Consider the following 17,027-nt stretch of genomic DNA (forward strand, 5'->3'; position numbering starts at 1 on the left):
CTGGGCATGGTGGCATGTGACTGTAGTCCCAGCTACTCAGCAGGCTGAGGTGGGAAAACTGCTTGAGCCTGGGAGGTGGAGGTTGCAGTGAGCTGAGATCATACCACTGCACTCCAGGGTGACAGAGTGAGACCCTGTTTAAAAAAAAAAAGGGGGGGGGACAATCAAAACTGGAGTCTACTTGAGGGTGGAGGGTGGGAGGACAGTGAGGATTGAAAAGTTACCTATTGGGCCAGACACAGTGGCTCACACCTGTAATCCCAACACTCTGGGAGGCCAAGGCAGGCGGATCACCTGAGGTCAGGAATTTGAGACCAGCCTGACCAACATGGTGAAACCCCATCTCTACCACAAATATAAAAATTAGCTGGGTGTAGTGGCAGGTGCCTGTAATTCCAGCTTCTCAGGAGGCTGAGGCAGGAGAATTGCTTGAACCTGGGAGGCGGAGATTGCAGTGAGCCGAGATCACACCATTGCACTCCAGCCTGGGCAACAAGAGCGAAACTCCATCTCAAAAAAAAAAAAAAAGGAAAAGAAAAGAAAAGAAAAACCACCTATTGGGTACTATGCTGATTATCTGTGTATCTGGGTAACAAAATAATCTGTACACCAAACTTCCAAGACATGCAGCTTACCTATGTAACAAACCTGCATCTATACCCCCAGAACCTAAAATAAATATTGGAAGAAAAAAAAAAGCATTGCGGCTTAAAACAACCCAATCTCAAACTGAGTATGTCTAAACCTATCACTCCCTTCCCCTGCCAAGTCTACTTCCTGCCCTTTTTCCTTATCTAGTGAATGCCATCACCACCTGTTTATTTGCCCAAGACTGAAACTTACAATTCCTCTTTCTATCCCTATCCAGTTATCACTAAGTCCTAGCAATTAAACTTCTTGGTATCAATTCAATCAATCTATTCCATTGCTGTTCTCATGGTTTTGACTTTCCACCTCCCCAAAGGCTCTCCTTGGTTCCAGATGGACCCATTCGATTTGTTTTCATCATAGTCTGAAGGATCTCTTCCCAAACAGAGGTTGACAAACTTTTTCTGTAAAAGGCCAGACTAAATATTTTAGGCTTTGCAGGCCACATATGGTCTTTGTTCTGTATTTAAAAACTATTTTTAGCTTGAAGGCTGTACATAAATAGGTCATGGGCTGCACGGCCTTTGAGGTGTAGTCTGTCAACTACTGTTCCAAAATACACAATTAAAATTCTTCTCTCCTTCGCTTAATCTTCTCTCCTTTGCTTAAAATTCTTCACTCCCTTTTCATTTTATGAACAAAATCAAACCACTAGCCTCATTTCTTGCCACCTCATGCTGCATAAGTTTTAGTTACACCAACTGAAAACATTCACCCTTGTATAAATGTTCCTTTTTCCTAGAATGAATGCCTTTCTGCTCCCTTCCCACCCTTTCGCCTGGGCCTGACCAATTCCCACAGATCTTTTCCTACTACTCAGCTCAGACTATAGAAGCTCCCAACTGACTTGGTGTGTCTCCTGTGTGCTGCCAGGGCACATGGGCACAATCTCCTCCTGGCCCTGTGTAACTGAACTGTGACTGTCAGCATGCCACGCCATGAGCCAAAAACTGTATGAAAGGCAAGATCATCATCTTCATACTATAAATCTGGCACTTACTATCAAGGTGTACTTAACAATTGTTAGAAGAATGAACAAAAGCCCGTTACAGTAAATCTTGAAGACTTGGCAAGGTATAAATCACTTGACAAGTGACTTATATGTAAATTCAGACACATTTGAATACATTACTTAACTATATCAGGTATAGCTTCTAAATGAAAGAAAATTATAAAGAAAATTTCAGATAAACCAGATGAACAAGTTAACTCAAGAACCAAAACATGAAACTGGTGAACACCAGGACAATCAGCTCTATGGAGGCACACCTCACTTCATGGGAAGGAAAAGCTGGCCTTTGTGAATTCTTGTTAAATCCATACATTGAAAATACACTCACCAACTTTGCCAGAGCATTATGCACCAGCTTCTTCTGCACTTCTTTTGCTTTTTGCCTCGCTTCCAAGGCTGCCAAACGCTTCTCATTGTCTTCAGCATGCTTACCTTTAGCACTCAGATCTGACGAATTACTAATAGAAAGTGAGAAATCAGTTTTGATTTCCCAAGTGTCCTTGGATGAGACCTTTGGTGATTTCTTGAGAGATGTGAGGCTGCTTGAATCAGACCTCTCTTCCTCTGAAGCTTCTGTCTTTGTGGTACTATGGCAGCTGTCTTTGTCAAAGCCTATGTTGTGAGTCTTTGCACTAAGACTTAAGGACTTCTTACCTTCTAATGGCCCAGAAATAGGATTCATACTTCTGTTTTCAGAACTTCTAGGGGATACTGCCTTGCGATCCTGGCTCTCAAAAGTGGTCTGTCTTTTTTGAGGCTGAATATAGTTTGGGCCATTCACCTTCTTTGCACGTTGGCATGGAGTCAGTTCACCTGATGAGCCATTAACATATGGGGACCCATCTTCCATGGATATGATACTGGGATCCTCATGTTTCATGGAATTCTGATCTTTATTAATATTGTTAGAGGCAACATTGTCTTTCAAGGATTTTTTCATCGACTCCTTTTCATATAGACAGCCTACTCCCTTGAAAGCCTGGAATTTTGGCTTTAAATTGTTTTCCTTTGGTTTCTGTTTGCCACAGGTGTTCTCTCCTTCTAACAGGGAAGCCACAATCTCCTCAGGATGAATACACTGTTGGCCTCTGCGGAGGCAAGTGGGAGCCTTGGGGCTTTTGGAGCCTCTGTCAAACTTGCACTGGGTGGTGGTTTCTGGTCCATCACTCTCAGTATCTCCATTTGGAACCTTCAGATCACTGCCAGCCAATTGTTCCAAATCAGCTAAAGTGAGATTCACACGAAGGCAGTTTTTCATCATGGCATTATACTCCTCATCTCCTTCAGAGTCAGCTAATTCTGATGCAGAATCAGCATCTTCACTGCTACTGGAGTTAGAGGGAGATTTACGATTAAGAGACTTTAATCCATGACCAAGGGCTGACTCTACATTGCTTTTTCTTTTTTGTAGTTTAATACAGTGATCAGAAAGCTCACAGTTTTCTCTATTTTTCAAAGAAGTTTTCTTTGTAGATTTTTCCATTTGTGAAAATTTTGTACTGTTTTTGACCTTAGCAACATTTTTTTTCATTGCAATGATTTCATCTGTATCTCCTGAGTCATACTCAGTATCATTTCTCATAATATCATCATCACTATCATGGCAAGAGACATTATTTTTGATACCTAAACCTATTAAAGAATGCAGTTTGTGAATGCCTGATTTGAAATCATCCCTTACAACTTCAAAAGGTTCATTTTCAGATTCATTTATTGAGGGTTGTGTAGTTCTCTGCAGGTTTTCCTCTTTTGCAATCATCATTCTCAATTCATCTTCAGAATCAATATCATCATCAGAAATGCTATTTCTCTTCTTGGCAGTTTCCAAGCCAGAAGTCTTAAAAGGTAGATTTTTAAGTTTCTGAGTATCAGAAACAGGTACAGGAGATGATTTAGAAGGAGTAATGGAATCACAAGTTCTTTTCTCTGCAGCCTGTTGCTGTGTTAAGGGTGGTCTCTCTATTACCCTCCTGGGCCTTGTACTCATGGCCAGAGACCCAATGGAACTCTCATCCTTCTGCACTTTTATCACCTTCTTGGGAGGGCCATGAAAGTCAGAGAACTCTCCTCGCCGTTTCTTACTCATAGGGTCATTCCCTCCTTCTAATTCCCAAGTCAGGCTGGATATAGGAATGGTGTTTGTGAAATCCTCCCCTATCTTCTTTAGGTTGTGGCAGTATTTTGAGGGATCATATTTTATGACGTTACGCAAGTCAAGAAACAAAACTAAAGCACTTGGTTTTAGGAAAACTTATCAATCTTTGACACAAAAATTACTGCTTAATCTCAAATAAGTCATTTTACCCCCCCTTTCAGTTTCCTGTAAAAGAAAATGAGGGCTTAATTAGGTTACCTTTCAGGGTCTAAGAAATTGAGCTTTCTATGACATTTTCTGAGTTAAAGTCTAGTATCACCACTATTAATTGGCAGAAATTACTCGGACTGTAGATAGCTATTATAGCAAACCTATTCAGATTATATTATAGGTACACAGGTCTCAGGACTATTTTCTGTAAATCACAGAAATCCATCCATCGAGCTGATACAGTAAAGCAAAGTTCTGGGTTCAGGAGAACCCGGAGGACATGGCCCCGTGTGTGTGTTTTTTTTTTTTTTTTTTTTTTTTTTTTTTTTTAAATTTATTTATTATTATTATACTTTAAGTTGTAGGGTACATGTGCATAACATGCAGGTTTGTTACATATGTACCGTGTGTGTCCTTTACTCTCAAACTCTTTTGGCTATTTCTGTCTTCTCAGTTCTTACTCATCCTAACTGATTCTCCTAGCACAATAACGTCCACTTCACATGAACTCACTCTCTGCAATCATTTTTAGGTCTTTATTAGAAAGCTGGGCTGGGCACGGTGGCTCACGCCTGTAATCCCAGCACTTTGGGAGGCAGCAGTGGGCAGATTACATAAGCCCAGGAGTTCGAGACCAGCCTGGGCAACATGGTGAGACCCCGTCTTAAAAATAAAAATTAGGCCGGGCGCGGTGGCTCAAGCCTGTAATCCCAGCACTTTGGGAGGCCGAGACGGGCGGATCACTAGGTCAGGAGATCGAGACCATCCTGGCTAACATGGTGAAACCCCGTCTCTACTAAAAAATACAAAAAAACTAGCCGGGCGAGGCGGCGGGCGCCTGTAGTCCCAGCTACTCGGGAGGCTGAGGCAGGAGAATGGCGTAAACCCGGGGGGCGGAGCTTGCAGTGAGCTGAGATCCGGCCACTGCACTCCAGCCCGGGCGACAGAGCCAGACTCCGTCTCAAAAAAAAAAAATAAATAAAAATAAATAAAAATTAAAAATTAAAAAAAAATCCAATAAATCTTTACCAGGACTATGTTGACATTATCCAGGAAAGATTCTAGTTAACATCGATGTGTTGTAATGATGGCTGTCATTTGCAGATTCCCTAAAGCATGTGAATAGATAAGTATTAAGGTGCTTTAAGCTATCACTCTTTTTTGTTTTGAGACAGGGTCTCACTGCTGCCCAGGCTGGAGTGCCATGGCATGATCGTGGCTCAATACAGCTTCAACCTTCCAGGCTCAAGTGATCCTCCCAACTCAGCCTCTCCAGTAGCAGGGACCACAGGCATGTGCCACTGGGCCCAGCCTGAATTTTCTTTTATTAATATTTTTTGTAGAGTTAGAGTCTCACTATGTTGCCTATACTGGTCTCCAACACCTGGGCTCAAGTGATCCTCCAGTGGCCTCCCAAAGTGCTGGGATTACAGGTGGGAGCCACTGCACCGCACCTTAAGCGATTACTCTTAAAAGTCCCTTTGTCCAGTAACTACTTATACATGTCAGTTATATGTGAGGTGTGGCAAAAAGTGTCTATTGTCTCTACTGTCCTTCAATGTTTTCCTCTTTGCCATCAGCAGCTGCCATTGGTGGAAAGCTGGAAAGTGGAAAAGAAGAAATCAGTACTTTCTTAACTTTGAGCCACCTGTAGGGAGGGCAGAAGTCATAGCTACGTCCAGTGCAACTAGGGCCTGGATTCCGGTAGTGGCTTCAGTGGCACAGTAGCTGTGAGCTCTGAGGACACACGTTTTTGCTTCTCTAGTCCCAAGGGGGTAGTGGTTTATTGCAGTTGTCAATCAGTGGGCAATCTGACCTTTGGCTTTTGCTCCTCCAGCACTTGTTTAACTAACTGCATATACTATATTCCCTCTGTTTGAAACACCTGCTACTGTTTCCCTTACTGACTGACACCAAGGTTAAAAGCCAAAGAATACATCAAGACGGCTGGGTGCGGTGGCTCACGCCTGTAATCCCAGCACTTTGGGAGGCCAAGGTGGGCAGATCATGAGGTCAGGAGATCAAGACCATCCTGGCCAACATGGTGAAACCCCATCTCTACTAAAAATACAAAAAATTAGCCAGGCATGGTGGCACACACCTGTAGTCCCAGCTACTTGGGAGGCTGAGGCAGGGGAATTACTTGAACCTGGGAGGCAGAGGATGCAGTGAGCCAAGATCATGCCACTGCACTCCAGCCTGGAGGACAGAGCAAGACTCTGTCTCAAAAAAAAAAAAAAAAAGAAAAAAAGAGAAAAAAAAGAATATATCAAGACACACTGCTCAGAATTCCATGATACCGGTCTTCAAGGTCTTAGACAATGTGACCTCATTGAATAGGCATTAGAATTTGCTCACACTCTGCTCCAAACAATTTCTCAACCCACCATCCTCCTGCTTGTCCACGTATTTTTATCTACTATTCCTACTCCCTGGACTACTTCCCATCACTTCTGTTAATTCACAACCTACCTGAATTCTAAAGCCTTCTTTAATGATGGTCTCCGGGTCTCTCACGCCTCTTTAGCTCCTTCAGCAATGGCTTTGAATCCATGTATGACAATATGAATACATTAATAAACCAACCTGCCTCTTTGGCACTCATCATTTGAATTACTTAATTGTATAAAACCTCAATCCATTTTCTCATGCTCTAATTGTTTCATACATGTAGGTGAGTACCAAGAAACTGGGAACATGCAAACAAACACCTAAAGATTCATTGATAGAGACAGTGAAATGCTAAAGGTATTTTACAAGTATCCATCACTGTGGTAAATAGTTACTTTGACAGGTCAAAGGATATTTTACGTTTATGTTGATTTTTAAGGTGAAGAACAGGTAAGACTCTTCCAAATTTGCTCACAACCCAATTCTAAAAGAAAAAGAAAAAGAATTTATTTACTATATGTGACACAAATGGAAAAGATTTAATAACAATATTAGGTAAATACAACAAAAAAATCAGTGGGCTATGATTACTGTTGGGTTTACTTTTCTGACAATGAGTTACCAAAGAGAAAAATTGTGAGAGGAAAGGAAAAAAAAAAAGGGAGATTTGGAGCAGCTATCAATCCCAAAGTAAACCATGTAGGATGGTTTACAAAAAACACAGGCTGCTAATTTAAACAGGCAAACTTGGGACCTGCCTGTATTCTTGGCTACCTATGTCCCTTGAAAGTCCACCTCTGCTTGAGTTTTGATTTTTCTCTGTAAAATGACAGAGAACTATGCTTAACTAAGAGTTGTAAATGCACCTTGAAAAATCATAAAGTCCTATCTATGTTAATTGCCTCAAGAAAGGGGAAAAGAGGAACTGGTTTTAGACATGACACCCACGATCACATGATCTCAGGCATCGGTTCCCAAGACCATGTGATTGGCTCAGGCTACAGAGGAGACTCACCTTATGCCCTGGCACTTCTGTCCCTGGCACAGCTTTCATATGGAAATCCACTCCTCCTATCTTTTCTAACAAGTTGGTGTTATCTGTTGTTGATTTTTCTTTCTTAGCTTTTGCTTCCTCTCTCTCTTGGGCCAATCTGAATCAAAAAGAAAATACAAATAAAAGAGTCAAAACAATCAGCCACGTAAAATGGCTATTTCACTTTAGGTGAGCCTAAATGAGCACTATAAAGTAAACAGCTTTGTAGTACTAAAAACCAAAATAAAACAAAAATGCTTTGTTAGTAGCATAATAGTTTACCTACTTATCTGAACATACAATGTTTTTATTGTAGAATGCTGGAAGACAGAACCGTGAAGAACACAAAACATATTCCGTATCCCTCATCCTATTGTTAATATTTTATCTACTTAACTTCATCTTTGTTCTATATGTAAATATACACATTTTATAATGTAATCCAAATATCATAAGCACAGTTGGGTACACTTCATTTACCAACTTATACATTCTTTGAAAACATCACTATGATTGCTGCACAACATGCCTTTCCATCGATCTACTGTAGTTTATTGACCAGTCCCTTACCACCAGCAACTGAGCAATACAGGGTTGGACAGCAGTGAGAAGCTGTGCTGTCAGGGCTGTCCCACCACAGCACGAGAGTTCTTTTCCTAGCCCACCCTCTACAGTCAGTCTCCTGAATCCCTGACATGCATGCTCACACCTGTGCTCTGCTCCAGTGGATGTCCCAGTTCCCCTTTATGGAAGACCAAGACTATGGATCGCAAGTTCTCTCAATTTCCCCCTTTCAATTTATACGTTTGACATTTTATGTTGTTTCTCTCCATTCACTCTTCCCCATGACGAAGGTATCTTTTGGAGCCCAATTTGTTAGGTCTTGATTATCTGTATCCTCCTAATGAGGAGAATGCCACCTCTTCTGATTCAAATCACCGCCGCCGTCTTCAAGCCTGGACAACTGCACAGAGCAGTCCTCACTGGCCTCTTTGCCTCTGTCTCCTTTATGTCCCAGAAAAACCATCAGACCCATGCTTCTCAGGCATATTCACGCAGATACTCCAAGCAGCAGCACTGTGTGTTCAACCTGCTCAGCATGGGGCCCCAGTGCCTGCACACAGTAGGCTGGCAACTGCTGCTGGAATGAAAGGTATATAACCACCCTGTTCACAGTCTGAGGCTTCAGCTGAAGAACAAAATCAAATTCTCACCTTTTCCATAAGACCAGTCCCCAAAACATGCCTCAAAGTAGCTGCTTGCCACTTGTTTTAGAATATATCTGTTCTTGTTACATTTCATTGGTCTGGAACAATCTTATCAACTCTCCTGGTCATTCTATCTTTTTCTTTTTTCTTTTTTGGAGACAAGAGTTTCACTCTTGTTGCCCAGGCTGGAGTGCAATGGCACAATGTAGGCTCAGTACAACCTCTGCCTCCCAGGTTCAAGTGATTCTCCTGCCTCAGCCTCCCAAGTAGCTGGGATTACAGGTGCCCATGACCACACCCGGCTAATTTTTGTATTTTTAGTAGAGACGGGGTTTCACCACATTACCCAGGCTGGTCTTGAACTCCTGACCTCAGGTGATCCACCTGCCTTGGCCTCCCAAAGTGCTGGGATTACAGGCGTGAGCCACTGTGCCCGGCCTCTATCTGCATATTCTTAAATTGTTTCCTATTTTGAAAACTCCCCAACTAACAATACCTTTTCTTCCTGAAAATACCTTTAGGATTTTAAAAGCTCTAACGGCTTTTATAATACATTGTCTTGTTCTTAAATCACTTGCATAATCACTCTTATGCCTGTCATACAGTGATCTCCTATTTTCTTTATATTTTTGTATGACACCAGCGTTAATAGTCAAAATCAACATAAGCAATTCAGAAGTCTACTAAAATTTAAATGCAGACAATGCTAAGATTCTGCAACTCCATTTTCTGATATAAACCTAGTGAAACACCTGCATATACATAGGATACGTGCTCTAGGATCATCTACAACCATGAAAAAGTAGAAACAGTCATCAGTGGGAAGGGACCACTACACTGTGGTATAACCATTTTCTGAAATAGTACTAACAATTGTTATAAAGGGAGAAGATCTACATTGCTACAAAAGGGTGTGTTAACAAAGAACAAATAAGTACATATATACTTTTATAGCTTATTACATACATACGTAAATGCACGAAATTATCCTTTTTGTTGGTGTCTGGCGTGAAGGGATTCAGAGTTCAAAGGGATTTCAGCTCTACTTATAACGTTTGAATTTGTTAAGAATATAATACCATATTACTTGATAATTTGAAATAATATATAAAACCACTTACAATATTAAAAAAAAATAGGGTTTAAATCCATGTGAAGCAAAACTTACCTGTGCAAAAAGCTTTCTTTTGCTAGTTGAATTTGTAATGTTCCACCTTTCCATTTTGTTTTATTTAAAACAGACATACCTATAAAGTAAAGAATTATTACTCAAGTACATGGCAATGAAAAATATTTCAGCTTGTGCTTTTTCTAATTATTTAGTATCAAGAACAGTAGGCTTGTTTATCACAGAGATCCACGGGAAGTGGAAGAAAAGAAATGAGACCTGGAGAGAGGGAGCCTAGGCTCTTGTCTCATGTTGACAACTTACCAAGAGTCTTTACACTCCCTGTCTCACAGTGTTACTAGATTGGAATGAGGCAAAACGTGTAAAAAGTAAAGCAAAATTCATTTGCAATTTGTTTATAAACAAATGTCAGGAACCTCTGAATAACTGACATTTAATGTATATTTTATTGTTATTTCCTATAACTATAAAACAATCATCTTTTCAGGTGAATCAGAGGACACTCTGGAATCCTACAGCACCTTAATTTTATTTACCACCTCATACTAATTATCACTGTAGAACTTGTAGATGAATTAACTGTGAGTAACTGAACTGTTTGAATTACTATGCCCTAGTAATTGATTTCTCTGAGTATCTGCTATCAGCTTCCTTAATAATACCATTAACAGAATTTTGTAGGTGGTAGATACTATACTAAATACAAATGTATCATTTATTTTTGAGACCGAGTGTCCCTCTGTCGCCCAGGCTGGAGTGCAGTGGCACGATCTTGGCTCACTGCAACCTCTGCCTCCCCAGTGATTGTCCTGCCTCAGCCTCCCAAGTAGCTGGGATTACAGGTGCCTGCCACCAAACTTAGCTAATTTTTGTATTTTTAGTAAAGATGGGGTTTCACCATGTTGGCCAGGCTGGTCTCAAACTCCTGACCTCAAGTGATCCACCTGCCTTAGCCTCCTAAAGTGTTGCAAATGTATCATTTAATTTAATTATCACAGAAATATTATGAGGCAAGCACTATCTTCTGTCATTCATCACATAAGCAAACTGGGGCTGAGAAGTTTAAATAACTGCCACAGGTCACAAAGCCTAGTTATGTATTCTTAACCACAACTTCACATTTGTCACATATATTCCTCACTGAAAAATAGAATAAAGCATTCTTTTTGCAAATGAAATTACGAAAGACTGATTGCCCTCTTCCTCTATTAGCATGTTCCCTTTACTTATTTTCTGTGTCTTTTTTCACTTTTTGGCCTCCAAATAACTAGAATATGCTACTGTGTCAGTGGCAGTATGGATTATCTCCCGTTCTTCATCGAAGGCCACTGTTTTCCCTTGACTTTACTAAACTTATCAACAAGAGATTTCACAATTTCAAGGATATGGTCTTACAAGGGTGTATTGTAAAGCTCCCTCCTTAAGAGTGTTTAGTGACAAGGATTAGCTCCCAAAGAAATGATCAGACTGAAGGGGAATGTGGCATGATATTCAGTGGGATATATGTAACAGGCAGTTTCTATGAAAGTTTGATTCCTTGTCCAAAATATTTGAGAATAGCAGTTTTAAGTAAACTTACTAGCAAGTGCTACCATGTCCGCTGATGCCAAATGCAATGGACCTAAACCTGCTGAGTCAAACGATACTGGAATTCTCTTGATCAACTGCTGTCCCTCTAGATAACATAAAAACGGCTGTGGAGGTTTAGGCTTAGAACCAAAGGTATTCCAAGTTACAGAGTGATACAAACTGGCAAATAGTATAGAAAATTTATGATGATCTTACATTTTTTCAGGTCTGCTTCTGCTACACTGATGTTGATATATGCAAAGACTTTCTGTGGGTTTCCTAAAAAAAAAAAACCAAAAACCAAAACACAATTTATTTAAATTTTTATCCAGAGAGCAATGTAAAAATGGTTGTTTCTAAATTAAAAAAAAAAAAAATTAGTTCTTGAAAACTTATTCTTTCAAGCATAAACCTGGTTTTTTATTTATTGGCTATAAAAATAAGCATGATTATCAAAATATTCCAAAAAATAAGAAGAAAATGTACAGTAGTCAGTTAAGGAAACATTTTGATTGTATGCTAGTGATAGTCTACTTAATGGGACACTTAATCAATGTTAGAAAATTCTAGCTCTCAAAACTGGAAGTTAACATGTTTCTGAAATCAGATGTTTAGAATTTAGAATTTTTTCTTATTTCAGAAATGAATTCTGGTCAAGTTCCACATCACACATTGTATCTCCAAAACATCACTGAAAACTTTTGGTGTTCAGAGCTAACATTTATCTTGGGGTCGTTTTATTTTCTAGTACTTAACCTGAGTTATGTCTGCCTATAACTACCCAGTGAAGGACCATAAATTTACCTTGGTCATCTTTCCGTGTGATGATCTCCACATCCGAAACTTCTCCAAATCTGCTGAACTGATTTTGTAGGTCTGCCTCAGAAATGTTCTGGCTAAGGCCACCCACATAAAGGCGCTTCGTCTCTCTGTTCACTTTCATGAAGGCTGGTCATATACTTGGTGTGTTCTAGTGGGAAAAGTAATTTTCTGTATACAGAGAAGAGTTCTTTCCCTTAGTTCTTCTAAAATCTAACAAAACTACTACTTCCTCTGAACCGTCTGTATCAAATCCGTCTCCTGGATCTGTATTTCACTTCCGATTGTATTGCTTCCAAATTTTAGTCTTGGAGGTTTTGCCGAAGCCCTACATCCACATTTTTCATGAATGTACTTTGGAACAGCAACCCTATACCCATATAGATACAGGTCCAGAGGTTTTTTTCCTCCAAATGGCCATAATATTACTCTATCCCTCTTAATGTTACGTATTCACGTTTTTAGATGTTTTTCCTTGATTCATTCATACATTCATTTACTGTCTGTAACAAAGGCTGATAGAAACAGGATGTAGCAGGTAATGCACTAAAAGATAAAAAGAGCTAGTCTATCTCTTCCTAATAGTCTTCGCCCCCAACCTACTCACTCCAGCCTTCTTTCTCCGGGAAGACCCAAAGAAGTGAATACAGAGGCTAGGAGCTCCTGGAGCTCCTCATAGTCACAAAAGAATTAAACAAATGGCACAATATTATGTCACAATAAAAGTGCTGCAAAGTGGGGTTCAGTCACAAAGATCAAGTGATATAGCGAATACAGACTTGTGTTTTTGCTACGTGCCTGCATTGTACAAAGTAGTTTGCACGTTTCCCACTTTTCAGAAGAACAGAAGAAGTTAAGTCACTTTCCCAATGCCATACCGAAAATTAGTGAATCCAGGATTATAATGCAGGTCTAACTTCAGAACTTGGAATTCTTAACACTATACTATGAAGGTTGCTGGATCACAGGAGACTCAGGAAAACTTTTCCAGAGGTACTAGGGCCCATCATATCTCTCATTTCGTTTAGCAACCGGCAGGCTCTCAGCTCTCGCCCTGCCCTTCCCCAACAGCTGAGACTCTTTCCAAACGAGACTCCCAACCAGCGTCCCCACATGGCATATATTCTGGGCAGAGCTCCGGCCTACCTCTTCCTGACAGTCTCCGCCCCCAGCCTACCCACCGCAGTCTTCTTTCTCCGAGAATTCCCAGAGAAGTGAAGAGAGAGGCTAGGAAACGGCCCTGCGACTTCTCATGCTTGAAACCCACTCCTCACCACGTCGTTCACCTAACGCCAGCGCCGCTGCAGCACCTAACTTCTGGTCACATGTCCCAACGGACCATCCTCTCTTCCTTCCTACTCGATTTCCAATCCAGCCTCCTAAGGTTCCGTTACCACAATTCAGTTCCCAAGAGCTTTTAATTTCCTTTCCCGTCCTCCCACCTTCCCTGACGCCTCCGTCACCTCCCCCTCAACGACCGCAAAAAAGCCCAAACCAAAATCCCCTAGTTTCTATTGAACACTATCGCTGTGTGTACCAATTCCTGGACTAGGTCGGCCTAAGTGAGGAAGTAGGGGGAAAAAAAATAAAGAGACACTCCCCTCCACGTGATCCCAGCCCTGCCTCTTCAGTGACGCACGCGGCCGGGCGGCTCCAAGGCTGCCGGCTGGGGTGAGCAGCGGAGCACTTGGGCTTGGAGTAGCAAAGAACACGCTCTCCCGAGAAAGTATAGGCACTGATTAGACAGCCAGGGAAACGTGTGTAGGGAAGTCGAGGACCCAGGCTCTCGGGCGAGCGTGTAGTTGGACGGACAGGGCCGCGGGGGTCACGCGGGGCTCTCCCGCCTCCCCTCCGCGTGAGCTCCGGGATGGTCCGCGCCGGGAGCGCGCGCGAGGCTTGAAGCGCCGGTGAAGCGCTCAGGTCCGAGTGACAGCGGCGCTGCCTGGCAGGCTCGGGTGAGCAACGCGCCATGGACGCAGAGCTGGCAGAGGAGCGCGTCTTGCAAGCTGAGATCGCGGCGGTGCGGCGAGCGTGTGAGAACCCACCGGCGCCCTGGGAAGAGAAGTCCAGAGTCCAGTACGTGACCCCCCAAGTTCCCTAGGCTCCGCTGACCGGCGTTCCCGGGCCAGGCGGGTGAATCTCGGCCTCCTACTCCCAGCCCCAAAATGTGGGCATGAACTGGTGTTGATCCTTTCATGACAATGGCCTAGAGTTGGGAGCAGCTCGTACGGCGCCCTGCTGTAAACGCCTTGCAGATTATTAGCTCGTTTAATCGCAGTCGTCTGTGTGGATGACTGACAAGGAGAAAGTCTTGACTATGTCCCTAGCTAGATAGTTCCGCCTCCAGTAAGCAGAGGTATCTCTAGTGGGGATTTAGTAACTCCGTTTGATTTCATGGCATTTGTTTTTAATGGGTCAGCTAACCATGGCAAGTGATACTGACTTTTTGTTTACGATGACATAAAAATTCCTTTGAAAAATAACTTCGGTAAAAAAGTAAGTTGATATCAAGAAGAGTGGTTAATATAGCCTGTAGGAGAATTTGACATTCCTCTAAGGTAGGTGCTACTGTTGGCCCTGTTTCATAGTTGAAGATACTGAGGCTCAGAGGGGTTAGGTAGCTCGTCCAAGGTTCCAGAGAAAGGAATTGTCAGAGATGGATTAGGAACCCAAAAATTTAACCCCAAAGTCTGGGCACTTCTGCTTTGTTGAAGGAGAGGGAGAGAAAAGCTCTGCAGCCGTAATTATGTATCATCATCTCAAACATGGAAGCCTCGCGAAAACAAACTATCTTCAATTTTTGAGTCAAGACTAATTTGACACAGGTGCAGAGAGAATGAGATTTTTTTTTATTTATTTATTTATTTATTTATTTTTCCTGAGCTAACTGGAGAAGAATTGGTAGAAGATGGGAAGGAGGAGATCTACAGAAAATGTCTGCGTGCGGTCGTGAAAGTAGAGGAAGCTGTGACTGGTAAAAGGGAGAGGAAACAGGTGTGCCCCTCCTCGAGTGAGAGTCATTGTGTTAAAGACCGTTGCTACTTGAGGTGTGCTCCGCAGATGGGATGCTTTAGCATCACCTGGCGGTTTGTTAGAGCGACATCCTGACCAACTGAATCAGAATCTGCATTTAAAAAAAGATCCCCTGCCCTGACAGATGATGTGTGTGCACACTTTGAAGTTTAAAAACTGGGGAAAAGTGTTTTCTTTACTAGCCACAAGATTTCATTAGTCCACATGGTAAAGTAGTGTCAACTGAAAAATCATGAGATCTGCAAATTTTGAGAGACTGTTTCTTAAAAAGGGTTGCAGCCTGCAAAGTGGCCATCCTGACAGGCTGGGAAGCATAGTCTCAGGCAAAGCAGAAAGGCCCGCACTTTGGAAGAGGAGGGGTTGGGGCAGGGATTTATGATGGATGAGTGGGCTATGTATACACATTACAACAGGTTATAGGAGGGGCTATGAATATTCACAAAGGGAGATGTGCTCACGTGTACTGAATAAACATGCATATTACATACATTCCATGTTCATTTTGGGGAACTGACTTAACATTTAAATGCATTACAATTAGGCCCTGTATGTCAAAAGTTGAAGGAGGGAAGCAAAGGTACTTAAGTACACAGGCTTTGTAAACCTGTTAGAACAAGTCCATGGTTGGTGATCTTATCAAAAGAAAAATTTTTGAAATTATTCTCTTGTCCTATCAAAGCCTGTGGAACACGGGAATCAGTTAGCATCTGGTGGTGGATGAACTGCAATTATTTCAATATTGCTTATCTGGAGGCCAGTGCTTGTTTAGCCACTAGAGAAAAAAAAAACATTGTGGCAGTTAGAACATAGTTCATTTTTTTTGGAGACAGAATTTCGCTCTTTTTGCCCAGGCTGGAGTGCAATGGCGCGATCTTGGCTCACCGCAACCTCCGCCTCCCGGTTTCAAGCGATTCTCCTGCCTCAGCCTCCCGAGTAGCTGGGATTACAGGCATGCGCCACCACCCCGGCTAATTTTGTGTTTTTAGTAGACGTGGGGTTTCTCCATGTTGGTCAGGCTGGTCTTGAACTCCCGACCTCAGGTGATCCACCTGCCTCAGCCTCCCAAAGTGATAGTTCATTCTTTTAAGTGTAGGGGGTATGTGACTTAATCCTTGCCTGGCATGGCCTTAGGTCTTGTTTATAATTTGGTATCTTATTGCCACAGAGTCTGTTCTGCAACTCTTACGATCTCTGTTTTAACATTAATGCTGGTCAGTTGTGTCTATCCCAAATAGGAAGGGCTTTAATGAGGTGTGTCTGACCTCCCGTCCTGTCATGGTTAAGAGCTGAGTTTTTAAGGTTTCTTTGGGGTCCCCTTGACCAAGAGGGAGTCGGTTTGGGTGATTGTGGGGGTGGGGTAGGATTTTATTTTTAGTTCTTAGTAAATTATTTATATAATCTGGAACTTCTCAGTGGTTAAATTGGAAAGTCAGATGAGTCCATATTGTGGGAGACATTAAATGTCAGTTCAGGGTGTTTGGACTTAACCGTGAGGTTTCTTTTCACTATAGTGGAGGAGGAGGATTGGGACCTGTGTACCAAGCTATTTTTTTAAGTGATTGTAAGTGGTTGGATGGATTGGAGGTAGGAAAATTGTAGCTAAATTATTCAGCTATATCCATGTGTCCACACTGTGGCGCCAAATTGCCTGCTTTCAAATCCTGTCTCTGCTATTGGCCGAGTGATCTTGGTTAAGTGAGCTCCCACTTTCTGTGCTTCAGTTTCCTCCGTGGTAAAATTATACCCAAGTTTTTGGGTTGCTGTGAGGACTAATTGAGTTAATATATGTAGTTCATTTAGAAGAGTACTTGCCTCATAATACTAACTAACACTTAGTAGACCATTGACCTTTAAACTTGTGTATAGATTCATTTTAAAGG

General features: G+C 41.9%; 2 protein-coding genes across 6 annotated transcripts in view; one reads left to right on the forward strand and one right to left on the reverse strand.

Moving 5' to 3' along the window:
* Positions 1-17,027, reverse strand: part of NOL8 (nucleolar protein 8) — a 45,489-nt gene that overhangs the window by 15,730 nt on the left and 12,732 nt on the right. The window contains exons 1-7 of one of the 5 annotated variants that reach the window (XM_050761538.1): positions 13,261-13,476; positions 12,100-12,265; positions 11,512-11,574; positions 9,766-9,844; positions 7,372-7,507; positions 6,772-6,840; positions 1,989-3,863 (exon numbers count right to left, since the gene is read on the reverse strand). In XM_050761538.1, coding sequence (XP_050617495.1) covers positions 1,989-3,863; positions 6,772-6,840; positions 7,372-7,507; positions 9,766-9,844; positions 11,512-11,574; positions 12,100-12,238 — 2,361 coding nt within the window. In that variant the 5' untranslated portion in view covers positions 12,239-12,265; positions 13,261-13,476. The other 4 variants (XM_050761542.1, XM_050761539.1, XM_050761540.1 and 1 more) reach the window with 4 other exon arrangements.
* Positions 13,546-17,027, forward strand: part of CENPP (centromere protein P) — a 273,692-nt gene continuing 270,210 nt past the window's right edge. Inside the window, exon 1 of the mRNA XM_050761561.1 lies at positions 13,546-14,190. Within this exon, the coding sequence (XP_050617518.1) occupies positions 14,084-14,190 (107 nt within the window). The 5' untranslated portion in view covers positions 13,546-14,083. The remainder of the gene's footprint in view (positions 14,191-17,027) is intronic.

Source organism: Macaca thibetana, chromosome 15 (genome assembly GCF_024542745.1).
Source record: "Macaca thibetana thibetana isolate TM-01 chromosome 15, ASM2454274v1, whole genome shotgun sequence".
In the NCBI taxonomy this organism is placed as follows: Eukaryota; Metazoa; Chordata; class Mammalia; order Primates; family Cercopithecidae; genus Macaca; species Macaca thibetana.